We start from the raw sequence: 22250 nt of genomic DNA on the forward strand, positions 1-22250 counted from the left end.
AAATAATAAGTGGCAGATTTATAAGTAGGCCATCAGCTGTATGTGCTTTCATATATATTTATACCTACTTAATGATAAAATAGTGTGATTATATGTAGATTATTATGTAGATGACTACATAACCACCCCAAGTGCTGGTTGGCTGGAAAAGGGTTACATAATAAAAGCTAGAGGTCATTTCTCTCAACTTGATCCAATCATATTCACCTCTGGGAGCCGCCATCTTGAAAGCCACCAAAAAAGGGCATAGATGTGATGTTGGGGCGGTCCATCTTGATGACGTATACCTGACTTATACTGAATCAGCAACATTAGCACCACCACCCGGGAGCTAGGCTAACAGAACACGCTACTAGATAAACAGGGCCAGAATCCTCCCGATGCTCCAGATTAGCATCTAGTGTGTCTGTCATAGATAGCAGGCTGTATTGCAAGTCATGGTGCAAGTGCGGCTATTTAATTAGCATAACAGAGCTAATGTTAACACGGTGTGTTCCTAAACCATCTGTTTGTTCAGTTGATCGAAGAGCAAACCATCTTGTCTCTTATGGAAACACCACCACAGTAATGACCACAGTTCAGGTCGAGATGATGGAGTTAGCATGCTAATGATGCTAATCCTGACAACTAGCCTCCAAGGAGAAGTGAGGGTCAGAGGCTAACTGTCAGTCAAGAGGCCACACCCATAATTATTCATAAACTTTAACCTCTAATCAAATAAAAACTGGTGCAAAAAAATCAGCCCCCTCAGTGTTGTCATGGAGATATGACCTAAACATACAGACTAGAATGTTTTTTTTTACCAGGCCTTAAACAGGTTTAATGATGCTGTGAAGACGGCCTGTTTAACATGGGGGGCAATGAGAAACTGCTCTATTGTGCAAACTACTACTGGACACTCAGAGAACTGCTCAGAATTTTTGGCACTTCTATATTGGATCAACCAGGAAGTGGCTGTGGTGGGGGCTTGGCAAAAATGAGCCGTGGGACCCTCTCTATGCATTCTGAATGTAGTCAGTAATACTAAGTCATTTTTGGTAACCTGATGAAGCTGAAATAGTAAAGGACTTGACATTTTGGTAAGATTGATACTACTCACATTTCTGTACGCTAAGCTTCTTTCCAGCAGACGATTAGCTTAGCTTAGCATAAAGAATGGAAACGATCAACAATCATACCTAATAGGAAAATGAATTGTGTTATTGTTTGTTTGTCTGTTTGTCTAATACGTCCAGAACCAAACAGTGAAAATGATGTTGTGGTTTTATGGGGGGCTAGCCATACATGCTCTGAATAACCTCCTCTAATGTTACTTAAAAAATCCGCCTGCGGTGTCTTTGTATCATTCTGTGTGTCTTACTTGTTTGTGCTATCAACTACTGTGGGAAATAATGTCCTCTCTGAGGAAAAATAAACCATCTGAACCACATGATTCACTGGCCTGGGGAAGTAACTTCCTGTAGTCTGTGCTGGGTTGCTGGCAACATCATTCTGATTAAAAGCATGATTGTTTTACATTCGTTTTTTCTGTATGGATTAAAGAAACAAGATATAACATGTTGATTTATGAGCTTTTCGAGGAGCTGGTAGGTGGATTTTGTTATCTTTGGACAGCGTTTCCTGTCAGTCCAGTCCAATGAAATTCCACAACACATAACTTTAGAATAGACATGAGGTTTCAGCTGATAACAGCCTCTTAAAGTCCACTGTGCATCCAGGTACAGTGTACAGTAAAAAGAAACATATTGTTTATGACGTTTTATGGATAGAGGCCAAGGAGCCCTGATCCATGCAGCCTGTAATTATAGCTGGGATTCTGTTCTGTTGACACAGGTGGACAATTGCAAGTCATCCAAATGGATGATTTGGACACATTTTTCTGTGTTTACTGCCAAGCTCTACTGCAACAACCGGGTCAAGGCAATTACAACAGTCTCTGTGACCAAAATGTTCAAAATGTTCAACTTTAATTTGTGTAATGTGGCATCAAATGAACAGGCAAGTTCAGTTAATCTTTAACTTTTGCAATCTCTGTGCTGCTTCTTTTTACCACTTTCTCAGATTCAAAACAAAAATATACTCTGTTACATTCAGTCAGTGATGGGAAGTCCAAATGACAAATTATGAAAGTACATTTGTACTTTGTGTGCTACTGGTACCTTACTTGAGTATGTCCATGTTAGGCCACTTCAAACTATTATTGCTAGATTTCAGAGGCAAATATTGCTATTTTTACAGGCAGCAGGCAAGATTTCATATTTCTGACTCTGGGAAAACAGTAACATTACCAAAGACTACTGTATATCTGAACTTTCTATTTAACCAAATTAGGTCACACACATTTCTAAGGCTATTATTTGTTTACTACTAAAAAAAATACAACATACCAAAGTACATTTTTTTCCCCCTCTGCTCTTCATCAAACAGCCTAAAAGTATTTACTTTTAACCCTCCCTGATGAACTTCAATAGTAAAATGCTATTTACACGTTATAATGCATCAGTAATAATATTCAAATGATATACAGTAATATAAAATAATATAAGTCACTGCTAATTTCCCATCAACACTTCTGTGCTTCTGCTTCAGTAAGATCGTGCATAAAGAAACTTGTAATTAAGTATCTATACATTGTTTACTTTACCCTAGCTTAAAAGTTAAATATATGGATAATATGTAGAAGAAGAAACCATTGCAATGAGTTAGCACAGTATTTAGATCCTTTACTTAAGTAAAAGTAAAAATAAATATCATGGTCTAAAAATACTGCATTAAATTAAAAGTTTTGAATTTTTGAGTAGCAAAATAAAGTATCCAAAGTCAAATTACTCATTATGCAAAGTGTGTGCTTTCAGTGTTATTACTGGATAGTGGATATTCTGTATTACCAATAAATACATGTAGGGGTATTTTGTACATAATTTAACATCATTGGTAATATAAATAAATTATTACAAACGGTAAAATAAAGTGGAGTAGAGTAAAAAGTATAATATTTTTGTACAACATTAATATAATATGTATATAAAATAATATAATATAATAGTACAGACATGGGTGCAGATCTCAATTTCCTGAAAAACATGAACATTTACTAATATAACAGTACAGTAAATGATGATTTACTAATATAACAGTTTAGTAAATAATGATTTACTAATATAACAGTTCAGTAGATAATGATTTACTAATATAACATCTCATCACTCATCTTCAGCCTCTTATCCAGGGTCCGGTTGCAGGGGCAGCAGCTCTAGCAGGGGACCCCAAACTAACCTTTCCGGGCCACATTAACCAGCTCTAACTGGGGGATCCTGAGGCGTTCCCAGGCCAGTGTGGAGATATAATCTCTCCACCTAGTCCTGGGTCTTCCCCGAGGTCTCCTCCCAGCTGGACGGGCCTGGAACACCTCCCTAGATGCCCAAACCACCTCAACTGGCTCCTTTCAACGCAAAGGAGCAGCGGCTCTACTCCGAGTTCCTCACGGATGCTGAACTTCTCACCCTATCTTTAAGGGAGACTCCAGCCACCCTCCTGAGAAAACCCATTTCGGCCGCTTGTACCAGCGACCTCATTCTTTCGGTCATGACCCAGCTTTCATGACCATAGGTCAGGGTAGGAACAAAGATTGACACCGCTCCTGCTGCTCCGATTCTCCGGCCAAACTCATGCTTCATCGTCCCCTCACTCGTGAACATGTTCCCGAGGTACTTGAACTCCTTAACTTGGTGTAAGGACTCATTCCCTACCTGGAGTAAGCAATCCACCGGTTTCCTGCTGAGAGCCATGGCCTCAGATTTAGAGGTGCTGATCCTCATCCCAGCCGTTTAACACTCGGCTGCAAACCGATCCAGTGAGTGCTGAAGGTCACTGACCGACAATGCCATCAGTACCACATCATCTGCAAAAAGCAGAGACAATATCCTCAGTCCACCAAACTGCAACCCCTCCCCACCACGACTAAGCCTCGATATCCTGTCCATGAAAATCATGAACAGGATTGGTGACAAAGCGCCCCCCCTGGCGGAGGCCAACCCCAACCGGGAATGAATCCGACTTACTGCCGAGGATCCGGACACAGCTCTCGCTTTTGGTGTACAGAGATTGGATGGCCCACAGAAGTGACCCCCTCACCCCATACTCCCGCAGCACCTCCTATAGTATCTCCAGAGAGACCCGGTCATATGCCTTCTCCAGAACCACAAAGCACATGTAGACTGGATGGGCATACACCCAGGCCCCCTCCAGGATCCTTGCGAGAGTGAGAGCTGGTCCGTTGTTCAATGTCCAGGACGGAATCTGCATTGTTCCTCTCAATCTGAGGTTCGACTATAGGATGAACCCTCCTTTTACAGCACCTTGGAGTAGACTTTACCAGGGAGTCTTAGTAGTGTGATACCCCTGTAATTGGCACACACCCTCTGTTCCCCCTTTTTAAACAGGGGAACCACAACTCCCTTGGCACTGTCCCAGACCTACATGCAATGTTGAAGAGACGTGTCAACCCAGACAGGCCCTCCAAACCCAAAGCTTTCAGCATTTCTGGACAATCTCATCAATCCCTGGGGCTTTGCCACTGTGGAGTTGTTTGACTACCTCAGTGACTTCCGCCAGGGATATTGACAATGATTCTCCATCAGCTTCCAGCTCTGCCTCAACAAAAGAGGGCGTGTTAGTCGGATTAAGGAGTTCCTCAAAGTGCTCCTTCCACCGCCAGATTACCTCATCAGCTGAGGTCACCAATGTCCCTTCCTTACTGTAAACTGCCTGGACGGTTCCCCATTTCCCCTCCTGAGATGTCAAATGGTTTTCCAGAAGCACCTTGGTGCCGCCCGAAAGTCCTTCTCCATGACTTCTCCGAACTCCTCCCACACCCGCTGCTTTGCCTCTGACACAGCAGAGGCGGCAGCCCTTCTGGCCCGTCGGTGCCTTGCAACTGCCTCCGGAGTCTTCTGGGATAACATGTCCCTTCTTCAGTCGGACAGCTTCCCTGACCACCGGTGTCCATCACAGTGTTCAAGGGTTACCGCCCCTTGAGGCACCTAAGACCGTGAGGCCCGGCTCACTGCTGCAGCTTCAGCAATGGAAGCTTTGAACATTGACCACTCCGGTTGAATGCCCCCAACCTCCACAGGGATGCCAGAAAAGCTCCACCGGAGGTGTGAGTTCAAGATCTCCCGGACAGTGGCCTCCTCCAGGCGTTCCCAATTCACCCGTACTACTCGTATGGGCTTACCTGGTCTGTCCAGTATCTTTCCCCATCCTCTGACCCAACTCATCACCAGATGGTGATCAGTTGACAGCTCTGCCCCTCTCTTCACTCGAATGTCCAAAACATACGGCCTCAGATCAGATGATACGATCACAAAATCGATCATCGACCTTTGGCCTAGGGTGCTCTGGTACCACGTACACTTATGAGCATCCTTATGTTCGAACATGGTGTTAGTTATAGACAATCCGTGACTAGCACAGAAGTCTGACAAACGACCGCTCGGATTTAGATCAGGGAGGACGTTCCTCCCAATCACGCCTCTCCAGGTGTCTCCATCATTTCCCATGTGGGCGTTGAAGTCTCTCAGCAGAATTATGGAGTCCCCTACTGGAGCCCCATGCAGGACTCCATTCAGGGTCTCCAAGAAGGCCGAATACTCTGAACTGCTGTTTGGTGCATATGCACAAACAACAGTCAGAGTTTTCCCCCCAACCACCCGCAGGCGTAAGGAGGCGACCCTCTCCTCCACCGGGGTCAACTCCAACACTGCGGCGCTCAGCCGGGGGTTTGTGAGTATCCCCACACCCGCCCGGCACCTCACACCCTGGGCAACTCCGGAGAAGAATAGGGTCCAACCCCTATCCAGGAGTACGGTTCCAGAACCGAGACTGTGTGTGGAGGTAAGCCCCACCAGATCCAACTGGTAGCGCTCCACCTCCTGCACAAGCTCTGGCTCCTTTCCAGGACAGAGAGGTGACATTCCACGTCCCCAGAGCCAGCTTCTGCTGCCTGTGTCTGGCTCCAGACAGGGGCCCCGGGCTTCCTCAGGGCAGGGTCTCTCTTCCTCTTCCTTGTTTGTCCATAGAGTCTTTGTGAACCATTCTTAGTCAGGCCCCTCGCCAGAGACAACTCTGCCATGGGAGACCCTACCAGGAGCAATGGGCTCCAGACAACACAGCCCTCAGGTTCACAGGGACACACAAACCTCTCCACCACGATAAGGTGATGGTTCCTGGAGAGGTACTATGAGGATTTACTAATATAACAGTTTAGTAAATGATGATTTACTAATATAACAGTTCAGTAAAATGATGATTTACTAATATAACAGTTCAGTAAAATGATGATTTACTAATATAACAGTTAAAATGCTGATTTACTAATATAACAGTTAAAATGATGATTTACTAATATAACAGTTCAGTAAATGATGATTTACTAATATAACAGTTCAGTAAATGATGATTTACTAATATAACAGTTAAAATGATGATTTACTAATATAACAGTTCAGTAAAATTATGATTTACTAATATAATAGTTCAGTAAAATGATGATTTACTAATATAACAGTTAAAATGATGATTTACTAATATAACAGTTAAAATGATGATTTACTAATATAACAGTTCAGTAAAATGATGATTTACTAATATAACAGTTCAGTAAAATGATGATTTACTAATATAACAGTTAAAATGATGATTTACTAATATAACAGTTAAAATGATGATTTACTAATATAACAGTTCAGTAAATGATGATTTACTAATATAACAGTTCAGTAAATGATGATTTACTAATATAACAGTTAAAATGATGATTTACTAATATAACAGTTCAGTAAATGATGATTTACTAATATAACAGTTAAAATGATGATTTACTAATATAACAGTTCAGTAAAATGATGATTTACTAATATAACAGTTAAAATGATGATTTACTATTATAACAGTTAAAATGATGATTTACTAATATAACAGTTAAAATGATGATTTACTAATATAAAAGTTAAAATTATGATTTACTAATATAACAGTTCAGTAAAATGATGATTTACAAATATAACAGTTAAAATGATGATTTACTAATATAACAGTTAAAATGATGATTTACTAATATAACAGTAAAGTAAGCAGTGATTCATGCTGTTGGCTGTCTAGGACAAATAAACAAGACAGGTAAGCACATTAAATGATTCCTTGTACAGTATTTTTTTAATGATATGGTGAGCCTCTATGAAGTTGTGATTTATGGTGGCATGGTATGAGTTGCATACGATCGTGTCATCAGATCTGCAGCCCTAAGTATAGTACTTATGATAAATTGGCTAATGTCCAACAGTATTGTGTTCAATCCCACCACTGCTAAGCAAAAACACAAATAAACTACTGTATGTGTGGGGCAGGCATATGAATTATCAGTCAGAATGGGATTCAAGGTTATCTTTGTACAACATCTGTTGCTCAGACTGCCTGTGTGTGTGTGTGTGTGTGTGTGTGTGTGTGTGTGTGTGTGTGTGTGTGTGTGTGTGTGTGTGTGTGTGTGTGTGTGTGTGTGTGTGTGTGTGTGTGTGTGTGCGGAGGGCTTTTTTTGGCCACATATGATCCAGCTCTTTTTGGTCACATATGATCCAGCTCTTTTTGGTCAGATATGATCCAGCTCTTTTTGGTCACATATGATCCAGCTCTTTTTGTTCAGATATGATCCAGCTTTTTTTGGTCACATATGATCCAGCTCTTTTTTTTCAGATATGATCCAGCTCTTTTTGGTCAGATATGATCCAGCTCTTTTTGGTCACATATGATCCAGCTTTTTTTGTTCAGATATGATCCAGCTCTTTTTGGTCACATATGATCCAGCTCTTTTTGTTCAGATATGATCCAGCTTTTTTTGGTCACATATGATCCAGCTCTTTTTGGTCAGATATGATCCAGCTTTTTTTGGTCAGATATGATCCAGCTTTTTTTGTTCAGATATGATCCAGCTCTTTTTTTTCAGATATGATCCAGCTTTTTTTGTTCAGATATGATCCAGCTCTTTTTGTTCAGATATGATCCAGCTCTTTTTTTTCAGATATGATCCAGCTTTTTTTGGTCAGATATGATCCAGCTTTTTTTGTTCAGATATGATCCAGCTCTTTTTTTTCAGATATGATCCAGCTTTTTTTGGTCAGATATGATCCAGCTCTTTTTTTTCAGATATGATCCAGCTCTTTTTTTTCAGATATGATCCAGCTTTTTTTGGTCAGATATGATCCAGCTCTTTTTGTTCAGATATGATCTAGCTTTTTTTGTTCAGATATGATCTAGCTTTTTTTGTTCAGATATGATCCAGCTTTTTTTGGTCAGATATGATCCAGCTCTTTTTGTTCAGATATGATCCAGCTCTTTTTTTTCAGATATGATCCAGCTTTTTTTGGTCAGATATGATCCAGCTTTTTTTGTTCAGATATGATCCAGCTCTTTTTTTTCAGATATGATCCAGCTTTTTTTGGTCAGATATGATCCAGCTCTTTTTGTTCAGATATGATCCAGCTTTTTTTGGTCACATATGATCCAGCTCTTTTTGTTCAGATATGATCCAGCTCTTTTTTTTCAGATATGATCCAGCTTTTTTTGGTCAGATATGATCCAGCTCTTTTTGTTCAGATATGATCTAGCTTTTTTTGTTCAGATATGATCTAGCTTTTTTTGTTCAGATATGATCCAGCTCTTTTTGGTCAGATATGATCCAGCTCTTTTTGGTCACATATGATCAAGCTCTTTTTGTTCAGATATGATCCAGCTCTTTTTGTTCAGATATGATCCAGCTCTTTTTGGTCACATATGATCCAGCTCTTTTTGTTCAGATATGATCCAGCTTTTTTTGGTCCGATATGATCCAGCTCTTTTTGTTCAGATATGATCCAGCTCTTTTTGTTCAGATATGATCCAGCTCTTTTTGGTCAGATATGATCCAGCTCTTTTTGGTCACATATGATCCAGCTTTTTTTGGTCAGATATGATCCAGCTCTTTTTGGTCACATATGATCCAGCTCTTTTTGTTCAGATATGATCCAGCTCTTTTTGGTCACATATGATCCAGCTCTTTTTTTTCAGATATGATCCAGCTTTTTTTGGTCACATATGATCCAGCTCTTTTTGTTCAGATATGATCCAGCTCTTTTTGTTCAGATATGATCCAGCTTTTTTTGGTCACATATGATCCAGCTTTTTTTGGTCACATATGATCCAGCTCTTTTTGGTCACATATGATCCAGCTCTTTTTGGTCAGATATGATCCAGCTCTTTTTGGTCAGATATGATCCAGTTTTTTTTGGTCACATATGATCCAGCTCTTTTTGGTCACATATGATCCAGCTTTTTTTGTTCAGATATGATCCAGCTCTTTTTGGTCCCATATGATCCAGCTCTTTTTGGTCCCATATGATCCAGCTTTTTTTGGTCAGATATGATCCAGCTCTTTTTGTTCAGATATGATCCAGCTTTTTTTGTTCAGATATGATCCAGCTCTTTTTGTTCAGATATGATCCAGCTCTTTTTGTTCAGATATGATCCAGCTCTTTTTGTTCAGATATGATCCAGCTCTTTTTGGTCAGATATGATCCAGCTCTTTTTGGTCACATATGATCCAGCTTTTTTTGGTCAGATATGATCCAGCTCTTTTTGGTCACATATGATCCAGCTCTTTTTGTTCAGATATGATCCAGCTCTTTTTGGTCACATATGATCCAGCTCTTTTTTTTCAGATATGATCCAGCTTTTTTTGGTCACATATGATCCAGCTCTTTTTGTTCAGATATGATCCAGCTCTTTTTGTTCAGATATGATCCAGCTTTTTTTGGTCACATATGATCCAGCTTTTTTTGTTCAGATATGATCCAGCTTTTTTTGGTCACATATGATCCAGCTCTTTTTGGTCACATATGATCCAGCTCTTTTTGGTCAGATATGATCCAGTTTTTTTCGGTCAGATATGATCCAGCTCTTTTTGGTCACATATGATCCAGCTTTTTTTGTTCAGATATGATCCAGCTCTTTTTGGTCCCATATGATCCAGCTCTTTTTGGTCCCATATGATCCAGCTCTTTTTTTTCAGATATGATCCAGCTTTTTTTGGTCAGATATGATCCAGCTCTTTTTGTTCAGATATGATCCAGCTCTTTTTGTTCAGATATGATCCAGCTTTTTTTGGTCACATATGATCCAGCTCTTTTTGTTCAGATATGATCCAGCTTTTTTTTTTCAGATATGATCCAGCTTTTTTTGGTCAGATATGATCCAGCTTTTTTTGGTCACATATGATCCAGCTTTTTTTGTTCAGATATGATCCAGCTCTTTTTGTTCAGATATGATCCAGCTCTTTTTGGTCAGATATGATCCAGCTTTTTTTGGTCAGATATGATCCAGCTCTTTTTGTTCAGATATGATCCAGCTCTTTTTGTTCAGATATGATCCAGCTCTTTTTGTTCACATATGATCCAGCTGTTTTAGTGGAGCGCGTGCGGGAGGAGGAGCGCGCTTGTTTTTGATGTAAATAACGGCCGGTCACGTGACAGCGGGAGTATATGGGAGGCGGGACGTAAACACGGAGCAGAGCAGACCTAACCGTCCACCGGAGCGCTGCAGAACCGTCCTCCCGGCTCCGCGCTCTTGACACCGACCGCTTTTAGCCTATACAACTATTCTTTCCGACTTCAGCTACAGTGATAGCTAAGTTTGGGAAGGAGAACGGGGGAGAAACGCCGTGTCTTTGTTGGTTTTTACCCGTTACCGACAGTGAGACGCAGAGGTAGCCGGGGTCGACCTGCTCCACAACATCACAAAAGAGGAGACAGCGTAAAAAACAACAACAACAACGTTCACTTGATTCTTCTCGCCTTTTGCACAGCTGTAAAATGGATAACCCCGGAGCTAAGAAGACATGCTGCGGTAGGTTACATTTCACTGCGTACGACACATTCAAAGTGTTCCCCAGACGAAGCCGTCACACCGGGGCAGGATGGACGGGGACCAGCGGGTGTACCGTCCTGACCGTTCACTGCTTTCTTTACAGATTCTGTCCGAGACTTCTTCACTTCGGCTAAATTCCTTATTTACATGGGCCACGCGCTGTCGACATGGGTAAGTGACACACTGACACCATTACAGCCAGCCACACTGTTGTCTCTTTGAATGACACTCCTCTATATATCTGTACATGTGCATCAGGCTGACATTATGTGGCTTTTCAGTGTGTAAATGTAACACAAGATGAATGTGTTATTGTTACACTATGTGCTATTATAACTGTTATTACAATACAAAATGACAGGTTTTCCCTGTGTAGCTCACCACACAATCCTGCTCTTTACAAATAGCTCTAAAGGGCAGATTAAGTGAAGAAGCCCATGAAAGCACAGAGGGCTCTTGTTATGTTATTTATGCAAACCACAGGTAGTTACAGCCCTCACCTTGAATCAAGCCTCGCCTTTAAATCATATTTTTTCTTTTTTATTTCTTTTTATTTTACAAAATATAAACAGACACAAACAACATATGCATCCCAACTCAAGGCAAACCAAAGAAACAGACCTGCTTCTTGGACAAAAAAGCAGGAGAAAAAAATAATGCATCATTAAGACGATAAAAAATCAATAAAAACTAGCAATAAAGATAATGACAAACTCAATGGCCTCCAAAAACAAACAAACCGATGGGGACAATAGAAGGGACAAAAACAAAATAACAATCTCCATCAAAAACTATAAAACTCAGCCAGAAAAAGGGGGAAACTCGCCTTTAAATCATTTGAACTTGTGTTGCCAGGGTGACCGAATGTGGAACTTTGCCGTGGCTGTTTTCCTGGTGGAGCTGTATGGGAACAGCCTGCTGCTCACGGCGGTGTATGGGCTGGTGGTGGCCGGCTCCGTGCTGCTGCTGGGGGCCATCATTGGGGACTGGGTGGACAAAAATCCCAGACTCAAAGGTAAGACAGCACAAATCAAAGTGGAGCTGTTCTTGAGGGATTGTCATGAATTAACTGCTCAAACTTTGTAAATGTGATCCGGAGCCCTTTCAAAGGGACTGGCATTATAGTGTAGTATACAGTGTGCACATGTGTTGTTTCCGCCCTCATTTTCACAGTTAAATGCACCTCTTGTGGAATGGTTATTCAGAGGAATTTGGCAAAGGCACTATTAGATTAGATCAGCGAGGGGGATGTACCCAACCATCTTGTGGAAGCGCTCCAATGAACTAGTTATCGGACAGAATATCTGTTGTCTTTGATCAGATTTCTGTCCCTAATTTTGCTCCTGGTGTTTCCACAGTGGCCCAGACGTCGCTGCTTGTCCAGAACAGTTGCGTCATCTTATGTGGGATCCTCCTGATGGTGGTTTTCCAGTTCAAAGAACAGCTCGTGGAGCTTTACAATGGATGGATTCTGGTAAGATCCCCCCCACCCCCAGCTTAACTTAAAGCATTTTACCTTTTTCCTCAAGTAGGACACTCTGACCCCGGGATTGAAAGTTGCTTACTTTTACTGATATGGACTCCTGCGTCAGTATGATTTATGACCGCGTGAACAGCTTTTACAGTTGAGCAAAACGATTGCATTTCACTCACAGAGGACCTTGACTGTTCCTCTAACTTTAATTGACAGATTGCCTTGCTCATTATTTCAGTTTTTCTTTTCTTCATTCCTGATGCTCATGATGCTCTTGCATTCCAATATATGAGTATTATACTGGTAATGGTACTTTGTAATCACAAGAAAACAAAGCTTGCCGTGCGAGAAACAACAACATCAAAGGGAAACAAAGCATACGTACACATCCTCAACAGTCTTTTGGTGAAAATGACGTTTGTGTCAGGGGCTTGTTTACACTCGTTGAGCTATGTGGCTTCATGAACGCTGCCTTACCACAAAGATTCGGACCGGATTCTGCAGCTGGTCGACATGCAGAGCTGCAGACTAGTCAGGTATCCGTCCGTCATGGGAAACTGGATTGGGAAACACAAATACTTTTCTGTTGGGGAGAATGTCTTCAGTGTTGCCCTCTGCATGTGTAGGACGTCTTTGGGTTTCCAGAGAATGGGGGGATTTTCGCCATGTGAGAGTGTTTAGAGGGACGGCCGGTGTCAGAGCGCGTGGAGGTGGAGGGAGGTCGGGGAAACAGGAGATTGAGTGTCTGGTAGAAGGCTGTGTAGTCAGCAGGTTCTTCAAGGCCTGTCACATGACGGAGAGAGAAATGTGGTCCCGCCTGTCGAAGCATTCTGTTGCTTCTCTGACCAGAGCAGCTGCATTACAATGTACACACAGATCAACAAAGAAATGAGCCATTTCCAGAGAAAACCTGCTACGCTTTGTTGTTGTCGTTGTTTTTCAGTGCTTCTTTATTACAGCTGTAGTTAAGGTCACATGCTGAGTATTATATTAGTTGTGCTCTTTCTTTTGAGCAGTTACCTTTCACAGAACGGTATAGATTTATTTTTTTTCACAGAAAGTTATTGATTTCTTTAGTTTAGATAAGGGGACATGTGATAGCTGCACTTGGGCTTTGGGAGTTTTGGATGTTACAGAGTTAGAAATGGTTTCAACCCATAAAGCTGATGGTCATGCCAACATCTGAATCTTAAAAATAACCAAAGTTAGAGGCCTTTTCACCAAACAGTGACACTATAATGAATACTCTAAACCAGTCTTATATATTCTTGTTTAAAGGATGCCTTTTTTTCCTGATTTTTTTTTTGTTTTTTTGTATAAAAGAAATCCCATGAAAATACTGCATACATAATTATCTAAACAGTCTATCCCTGAAATGTTCAGGAACATTTCCTGCAGGGGGTCAGGTGTGAATGGGAGCAGGAATCCATATTTAGGGAAATCAGGAGCACTAATTTCACCTCAAGACCTAGTTACCTCCGTTGTGAATGAAAGCAGAGATGCACTGATCCAATACCCGGATCAGATATCGGATGAATGAGGCCGATCCAGCATTCGGATCCAGTCATTTCTGTTTATTAATATCATACACAGTGATACAGTTACAGCGATCTAGACACTTAAAATATCTGTTTGCAGTGAACTTTTTTTATTTATTTCTTTATGCTGCTAATGTACACTTTGTTATTTGTTCATAAATAATATTTAGTACATTTATATCTGTGTTAATCCGTGTTAGTCACCTTTCTTTTTAACAAGGCTGAATGTTTAGTCTTCACTCGCATGGACAGGTATACACTTCATTCATTCAACAGGAGGATCGGATCGGTATCAGGTATCGGCAGATACGCTCAGCCCATCTGATCTGATTAGATCGGGAAAAAAACTGGATCGGTGCATCTCTAGAAAGCAGTAACATTGAGGTGACAAGCGTGTAAAGGGTTATGTTCGTATGACGAAAGACGTTTTCACATGAAAACCAATTACAAGACTCTGCCGATGGTCCAGGGCTCTTTTAATGTATCCAATGTGTGTTTCTGATTCAAGAAGATCACGAAAACACATTAAAGTAAGTGTTGCCTCATCTATTCTGGAGCTGCCATGGCATGTGTGAATAGTGAAAATCACTTGTGGTGTCTGAAAGGTTATCCCAGTCATTTACAGGGAACTGTGTGTGAAAGAGGCTTAGGTTACTCAAACAGGAGTCAATACCGCCTTTGTTGGGGACTAGATTTAGCGGTGGATTAATACACACTTGCTTTAGTGCAGTGGTTCCCAACATGGTGAGATGATTCTCAGGGGATCCAAGATAATTTATTTATATTTTATTGTTATTTATAGCTAAACTATTTTTTTTTCTTGGGAAATACTGGATACTTTCACTTCTTCAGTCCTCTAAATATCCTTCAAATGAAACAATCCAAGAAGGAAAAATCACTTTTTGGTTGGACTGCTTATAATTCATGTCCAAACTAACACTGTGAAAAAGGGCGCAGGAAGATATTGCTTCATTTTGTGGGGTCGCAAGCCAAAAAGGCCAGGAACTGCAACTTAAGTTTAGCTGTACTGAATGGGGGATTGAGTCAAAACCATAGACTGTATAAAAAAATCGACGTAGCATCTACGTCAGGGTCCGTTCCCTCAACTTGATCCAATCGTCCTCGTCTACGGGAGTCTCCATCTTGTCGGACTTTTACTCTGCCTCATTTCCTCTGACCAAAAAAGGTCATGTATGTGATGTTGGGGGGAGGGAGATACGTCCATCTGGCTGACGTTTACCCCCGAGGAGAAGTGACGGCCAGAGGCTAGCTGTCACTCAAGAGGCCACGCCTCTAATTATTCCTAATCTACTTTTTACTCCGCTACATTTATCTGATTACTTCAGTTACTAGTTACTTTACCAGGCTGACAAGCACATATGAAATATTAGTTTATTCATCAAAAAATGAACGTAGCATAAATGCAGAGTAGCAGGATTTTTATCAACTTCTCCTCTCTACACTCAGATATGGCTGCAGAGTAAACACAGGCTTCACAGTGACAGAACGAGAACTTCTCTGTCCGTTCTCTGGTTAACTGGCGTTTTTTTGTGAGATCCTTTCTTTTTTTCAGAGTAGAAAGAAACGTTGATGTGGTGATTTAACCACAGATTTAACCAGACAGAAACGAACAAACAGAGCTGAGCTTAGCGAACTGCTGCCAAGAGGTTTCAAAAACCCATGAAGAAGAGCGGGAGCGTGCGTAGCATTGCGGGCCGGAATTTGACGCGCTGAGACTTAGCGCTGAGATTAAAGGACAGCGGTCATGAAGGCTTACGCTACGTTGCACCTCATAAACCGAACGGTACACACGTGTACCCAACCGGGACATGCGTACCGAACGGGACGGAATTTATACAGACTATAATGTTTTTTCTCCCCGGCCTTAAACAGGTTTAATGATGCTGTGAAAACGGCCTGTTTAACATGGGGGTCAATGAGAAACTGCTCTATTATGAAACCTGCCCCTAGTGGACACTCAGAGAACTGACATTTTTTAGCACTTCCATATTGGATCAACCAGGAAGTGGCGGGGGCTTGGTAAAAACAAAGATGTGTGTTCATGGTAATGAAGGAACCACCCAGTGGGTCAAAAATTGCATTTTTGAGTGGCTCGTTGGTTGTTTTTAATTCTTTATGGAACGATTGAGGAACAAGCTTGGCCTTTAATGACTCAAAAGGGATACTGATTAAATGTAATACATTCACAATAACATACACTAAAAAAACCCAACCTCATTTTGTTTTTCAGACCACCTGCTATATTCTGGTGATCACCATCGCCAACATCGCCAACCTAGCCAGTACGGCTACATCCATCACCATCCAGAGGGACTGGGTGGTGGTTGTGGCAGGTCAGGACAGCAGCAAGTTGGCAGGTCAGTGTTTCTTACCCGCTGCTAGCTTATCATGGAATGTAGGTCTCACGTGACCCGCTATCAGATCTCTTCAGACTTTGAACCACAGATGCTGACTCACTCTCGTTTTTACCTTTTATATCCCTGCAGTTTCCTCCGATTGTTACTATTTCAAAGATTTGCTCGCATGATGGAAAACACTTGATGACCTTTATTATTCTGCTGTGCTTGTACCATCAGTTTAGTCAAACCTGCTATCATATAAATGTAAATTATTATTATATAACTATTCCATCACATTCTCATTGATAAGCCTTAGTATTAAAGGTGTAAAGAAACTGTTAATATTGACTTACCCCCCCCCCCCCCCCCCCCCTTCACTCTTCTATTAAACAGACATGAATGCCACAGTGCGGATTATCGACCAGCTGACCAACATTCTGGCCCCCATGCTGGTGGGCCAGATAATGGCCTTTGGCTCCCACTTCATCGGCTGCGGCTTCATCTCTGGCTGGAACCTGTGCTCCATGTGTCTGGAGTACGCGCTGCTGTGGAAGGTCTACCAGAAGACGCCGGCTTTGGCCACGAAAGCCGGCCAGAAGGAACAGCAACAGGAGCTTAAACAGCTCAGCACCCCCCCGAAAGGTAGCTGCAAGAGCCTTGAGTTTGAGTTTTGTCCCAAAAACTAAAAGCCTGGTACTTTATTTTTGGCGATAAGCACCTCACGCATTTGTTGAGTTTGGAGGGTTTTGGCCTGTGTGATGATTCAGACCGAACAGAACTAAATCTCTCTTCTTCCTCCTCTCCATCACTTCTCAGATGTGGAGAGCGACCTGAGTCCCGAGGAGTCATCTCAGCCGCTGATGAATGAAACCTCAGTCGTGGCCAAGCCTGACTCTCCCAAGCGGCGCGGCTGTTGCTACCAGGCGACCGAGCCCCTGCGCACCCTGAAGGCCGGCTGGGTGGCATACTACAACCAGAACATTTTCTTCGCCGGCATGTCCTTAGCCTTCCTCTACATGACGGTGCTGGGCTTCGACTGCATCACCACGGGCTACGCCTACACGCAGGGCCTTAACGGCTCTGTGCTCAGCCTGCTGATGGGGGCGTCGGCCGTGTCAGGCATCTGCGGCACAGTCGCCTTCACTTGGGTTCGCAAGAAGTGCGGCCTCATCCGCACGGGCTTCATTTCAGGCACGGCCCAGCTGTGCTGCCTCATGCTGTGTGTTGTCTCTGTCTTTGCCCCCGGGAGCCCCTTCGACCTCAGCGTCTCACCCTTCCAGGACCTTTACACCCACCTGATCGGAGAGAAGACGCTGCCCGAGGCCGACCACAGCCTCACCAGCGTTCTCACCGGTGGAAACACTAGTACTACTGCTGCACCAGCTGAAGAGCTGCCACCCCTGCAGTCCTACATGTCTGTTAGTCTGCTGTTTGCTGGCGTCATTGCTGCTAGAGTTGGTGAGTAAAAAGGTGTTGTATTTATTATTTTGGAGTACAAGCTCCACTCTGCAAACGATCGTTGATTATATACATTACATTTATTGTTTTATTTGAAAGTAAATTACTATGTTTAGGTATTTCAGTTTTTATGCTTTACTTGCATGTTCACTTCCTTTCATAAACTGATAAAAGGCTGTTTCCTGAATTATAACTTCCTGAGGGTGACTCAAGCTGATACAGGCCGGTCCACAGGTTGAACTTTTCATACGTAACCAGAATTTCACACAAGACCTCTGCGGGTGTGACATGGATGTCAGAGCAATATTTGCAACCTTTGATTCCAATAATTTGCCTGATATTTTCCACTGCAGCTACTGTTGCCTTCTAAAGGGACTATAATGTGGCTGTAAAAGTCCCATCAGGACTGACTGTTGACCTCTGTCTCGCAGGCCTGTGGTCCTTTGACCTGACAGTGACCCAGCTCATCCAGGAGAATGTGATCGAGTCGGAGCGAGGTGTGATCAACGGCGTCCAGAACTCCATGAATTACCTCTTAGACCTGCTGCACTTCATCATGGTGATTCTGGCTCCGAACCCGGAGGCCTTTGGCCTGCTGGTCATCATCTCTGTGTCCTTCGTGGCCATGGGCCACATAATGTACTTTGGATTCGCCTTCAAGAACCTGGGCAGCCGTCTCTTCCTCTGCTGCTCGCCGGAGCAAAAGGTGGAGACGGTAGAAAGCCCCTCGCTTCCTACCACGGTCTAACCCCGTCAAAGAGACTCTGTCCTGGGTACATATTTCTCAAGCCTTACCCTACACCTGCATCTTATCTAACTAACATCTTTGCATGTAGCTGGCAGAATGATGCTTATGCTAACGTAAACCAGAGAAAGGTAACTTAACATGCTATGCATACTGCAGCTGTGAATACAGCGTTAATGATTGAGTAGAAAGCTGACAGTCGTAGCACACCAGTCCACAGTAAAACTTTAGATAAGCCAGGGTTTAACTAACTTCTTCAGTCTGGGAATCAGACGAGAGCCTCAGCCTCTCATCTGTGGGTCCATGCTCTTTGATACATACATACATACATGTACTGTCAAACAGGGATCCGTCACGTCTAGGCTCGCGACCCACACGTGGGTCCTGTTAAAGAAATCAGGGGATATGGCACTGTGCAATATTCTTCTCCAAACAGCCCAGATCTAGCTGTGAAGAATTTACAAAGGTGCTTCAGCTAGCTAAAGGGCAAAATTAGGGAGAAATCTTGCAGGGAAGCAGGCGCTGAGGCTCGGATGAAGGGGGACGACTGTCTGACGCCCCGGAAGACAGAACATCCCCCGTTTCCCACACCCTCCTCTCAGTTCATTGGTGCTGTAGCTGTGTCTGCTAGCTGTTCTCTGATAGCCTAGCTTCCATATACATGTATGACGAGCGGCTCGTGGAGGTCTCCCTCTGGAGGGGGGGGGGGGGTTTATTGAACCAAACACAAAACTGGGATCTAGTCTCTTTAATATGCAGGTATAAGGGTTATGCAGTCAACTGTATTTCTTCAGGAAATGCAGACGGAGGTTTTTATAATAATCCGATCATCAGTGTTGTGTTGCTGCACGCTCGCAGTCATGCCATAAGAAAGAAATGAGAAATCACCCTTGTCAATAGCTCTCTCAGTTACCAAAGTCAAAGTCCATATGTGGCATAAAAGGAAGTGAGGGAAACCAGATATGTCTGAAGCATTCCAAATCTATATTTCGACGTCAGGTGACAGTAGTTGTGTAGGTCCACTAATGTTTTCATACACCCCTAGTATACCTGAAAATGTCTAACCCACTCTGAGATTGTACTTTTTTTCTGATAGTTTACATTAATAGTGTCATTTTGTCACCTTGTTGATTTTTATGTTCTCGAGTAATTTCTCAATCATGATTGTTGTTACACAGGCACTTTAAGTGATTGACATCTGTCATTACACCATAGCGTGATCAGGCCTTTGATCAATATTTTTGCACAAGGTTGAAGTCCTGACTCCCCCTGTAACCCCCCGCACAATCTTACTTCAATCACTTCTGTAGTCTTTCTGTGGGTCTGTTCAGACACCGTGGGGGGATTGTGGTTAAGAAAAAGAAAAAAAGGCACATATTGTAACACTCATGAGGAAAGGTTTACCTCAGATACCCCTGTTTCCTCAACAGTCAGCCATGGAGCTGAGTCAGCAAACCGTAGCTGATCTCAGTGTACCGCTGCAGACTGCCAACAGACTCTGGACCTGGACTAAGTCACTTGCAGTCCTTGTTGCTGTAAGCCTCAACAGAGGTGGACACATTTGGCCTTGCAGTATTAGTCTAGAATGTGTTTTCATAGTCTCTCATGAAAGCCCCAGGCCTTTTCTTTGGCGTGCTACTTGTCCTGTCGAATGATCTGTACGTAAAAGAACAGTCTGTCTCCACAAACAGCTAAAACTCAGACATTTGGAAAGTAGCGTTGCTGTAAAGGGAAGTTACTGCATGTAACTTTTTTTCTGAACAGCGGACAGGTATATCAATAACAGGATAATGATAAAACAGTGTTAAACAGTAGAGTCATAATGATAGCAGTACCTAGTTTTCTAACTTTAGCCACCATAAGCAACCCTAAGGCTGCAACAGCGAAACCCCTGAAGTGCTTCTGAGTTTTCATTTGGAAGAGGAATCGTGTTATTTCATCTTTTAAGAATTGACCTGACTTTACAGATCCAACTAAATACAGTAACCACTGTAGCTGTAACTAGTTCCTTTCCACTTCTGACCTTCAGTGATTTCTCTTGCCTTATTATAAATTAGCCTTCAAGGCTGTTAAACGCACCCATGCGGCTACATCAACATGCTGACTAGCCGCACCCTGCCCATGAAAAATCCAGTCTGGCCAAGATTTTGGTAATGGGGGGGGGGGGCATATTTAGGTTGGAAACAGAAGTAGCCACACCAGATGTAGGAGAACAGAAGGCCACTTTTTAGCTGCAAATGCTTAGTCAGGGAGTCTGCAGGTGCGCCATGAGGTGCAGACTCACCAAACGGAGCCTCATGTTCATGTTCCAGCCCGGGTTTCATGTAACCTCAAACTCAGTGTGGACATGGGGAAAGAAAGGCTCTTACAACCGTTGATCTGCTGATTCAGGAATATCTCGCATGGCCATTACTACAGTATATTAACGGTCAGTCAGTATAAACTTACTTAAGTATACAATTGGAAAAGGCTAAAACCTATATACATACATATATATATATATATATATATATATATATATATATATATATTGTGTATAATGTTGTCATGCTGTTTGTCTGTAAATGCTGACCTTTTTTGCTTTCTTTTTTACATGTTTTTATACACCTAGAGTTAACGTCGTGTGTCAAATGGAGGTTTCTTAAAGATTTTTGAAATTTGTATATAAAGAAATAGCATTTGAATACATCTGTATCATACTGCCTTAATCTGACAATATACATTTTGTATCCGTGTATATTATCAGTGTTGTTGTAGTTCAGTAGACAAAAGCATTAAATCATCAAGAAATCATTTTATGTAATAATCACACTCCACTGAATATAAGGATGTTGGTACTGCTTGTATTGCATGAGTTCTCCTAAATAAAGAAAATATACACAATTGCCTGTGTTTGTGTGTGTGTGTGTGTGGGGGGGGGGGGTCACATACCACACTTTAAGCTGAGCTGGATGATCTGGACCTGAATGCCTGCTGAAAACACAAAGAGTGACCCGGTTTTTAGGTGACAGAGGGTAAGGCCTGGGTCATGGTAGTGAGCTATGACTCGGCATTTTGTGGCCCTTTTAGCATTTTAACTATTAATGTATTTCTATACTATTTCTGATATGCACTAAATAAAAGCATGAGCGTATTGTGATGGAGGAGTTGCTACCGCTGTAACACCAAATGCCAATGCACTGCTCAGTGAGACAAAATGACTCTGCGTTCAGTTTTAACCTGTTTGCTGTTCCTTCTGTATCAGACATAACTTACAGATATACCTTTTATTTGAACTGTCTTCATCTTATTTGGTATTGAGGCCAAAGCACGCACAAAACATTAAAGGGGAACTACGCCCATTTTCAAAAGTCTCTCCCCAATCCAAAAACTAGAGTGCTGGCAGAATGATGCTTATAAAAGTCAAAAGTGTGATGTCATCAAGTATAAAGTGTGGAAGTGCTTCATAGACATACGTACTTGAGAGGGTAAAGGCAGCTGACTGTAGCGAAAGTCCAATGTCTAAAGACAGGAACTGGGACTCCAGATAAGTGTGCAGCGCTTATCTCCTTCTCTTTATGGATCTTTCACATGAAGAGAAAAATACTTCTACCATCCGCCGAGACCTTCTGATATGAAGGAGCTCTGTCTCTTACATTAGCGTGTCTGGTCACAGTCTCCGCTCAAGGCCTTGTGTTCACTGGTTTTGTTGAAGCTGGCGCTTAAGTGTAATTTCAAAGGTA

At 42.2% G+C, this 22250-nt stretch overlaps 1 protein-coding gene across 1 annotated transcript; it reads left to right on the forward strand.

Annotated features, from left to right (window-relative positions):
- Positions 1 to 10621: 10621 nt before the first annotated feature.
- On the forward strand, positions 10622 to 21335 carry slc40a1 (solute carrier family 40 member 1). The gene is made up of 8 exons (XM_083922268.1): positions 10622 to 10932; positions 11057 to 11124; positions 11809 to 11968; positions 12312 to 12427; positions 16217 to 16343; positions 16719 to 16967; positions 17142 to 17783; positions 18215 to 21335. The coding sequence occupies exons 1-8, from the start codon at positions 10899 to 10901 to the stop codon at positions 18529 to 18531; spliced, it is 1713 nt and encodes a 570-aa protein (XP_083778394.1). The 5' UTR covers positions 10622 to 10898; the 3' UTR covers positions 18532 to 21335.
- The last annotated feature ends 915 nt before the right edge of the window (positions 21336 to 22250 follow it).

Source organism: Echiichthys vipera (genome assembly GCF_963691815.1).
Source record: "Echiichthys vipera genome assembly, chromosome: 10".
NCBI lineage: Eukaryota > Metazoa > Chordata > Actinopteri > Perciformes > Trachinidae > Echiichthys > Echiichthys vipera.

Coding starts and splice junctions, on each gene's coding strand:
- slc40a1 (XM_083922268.1), top strand. CDS start 10,899: ATGGATAACCCCGGAGCTAAGAAGACATGCTGCG. Junction 11,125..11,808: donor GCCACGCGCTGTCGACATGG/GTAAGTGACACA, acceptor TTGTGTTGCCAG/GGTGACCGAATGTGGAACTT. Junction 16,344..16,718: donor GGACAGCAGCAAGTTGGCAG/GTCAGTGTTTCT, acceptor TCTATTAAACAG/ACATGAATGCCACAGTGCGG.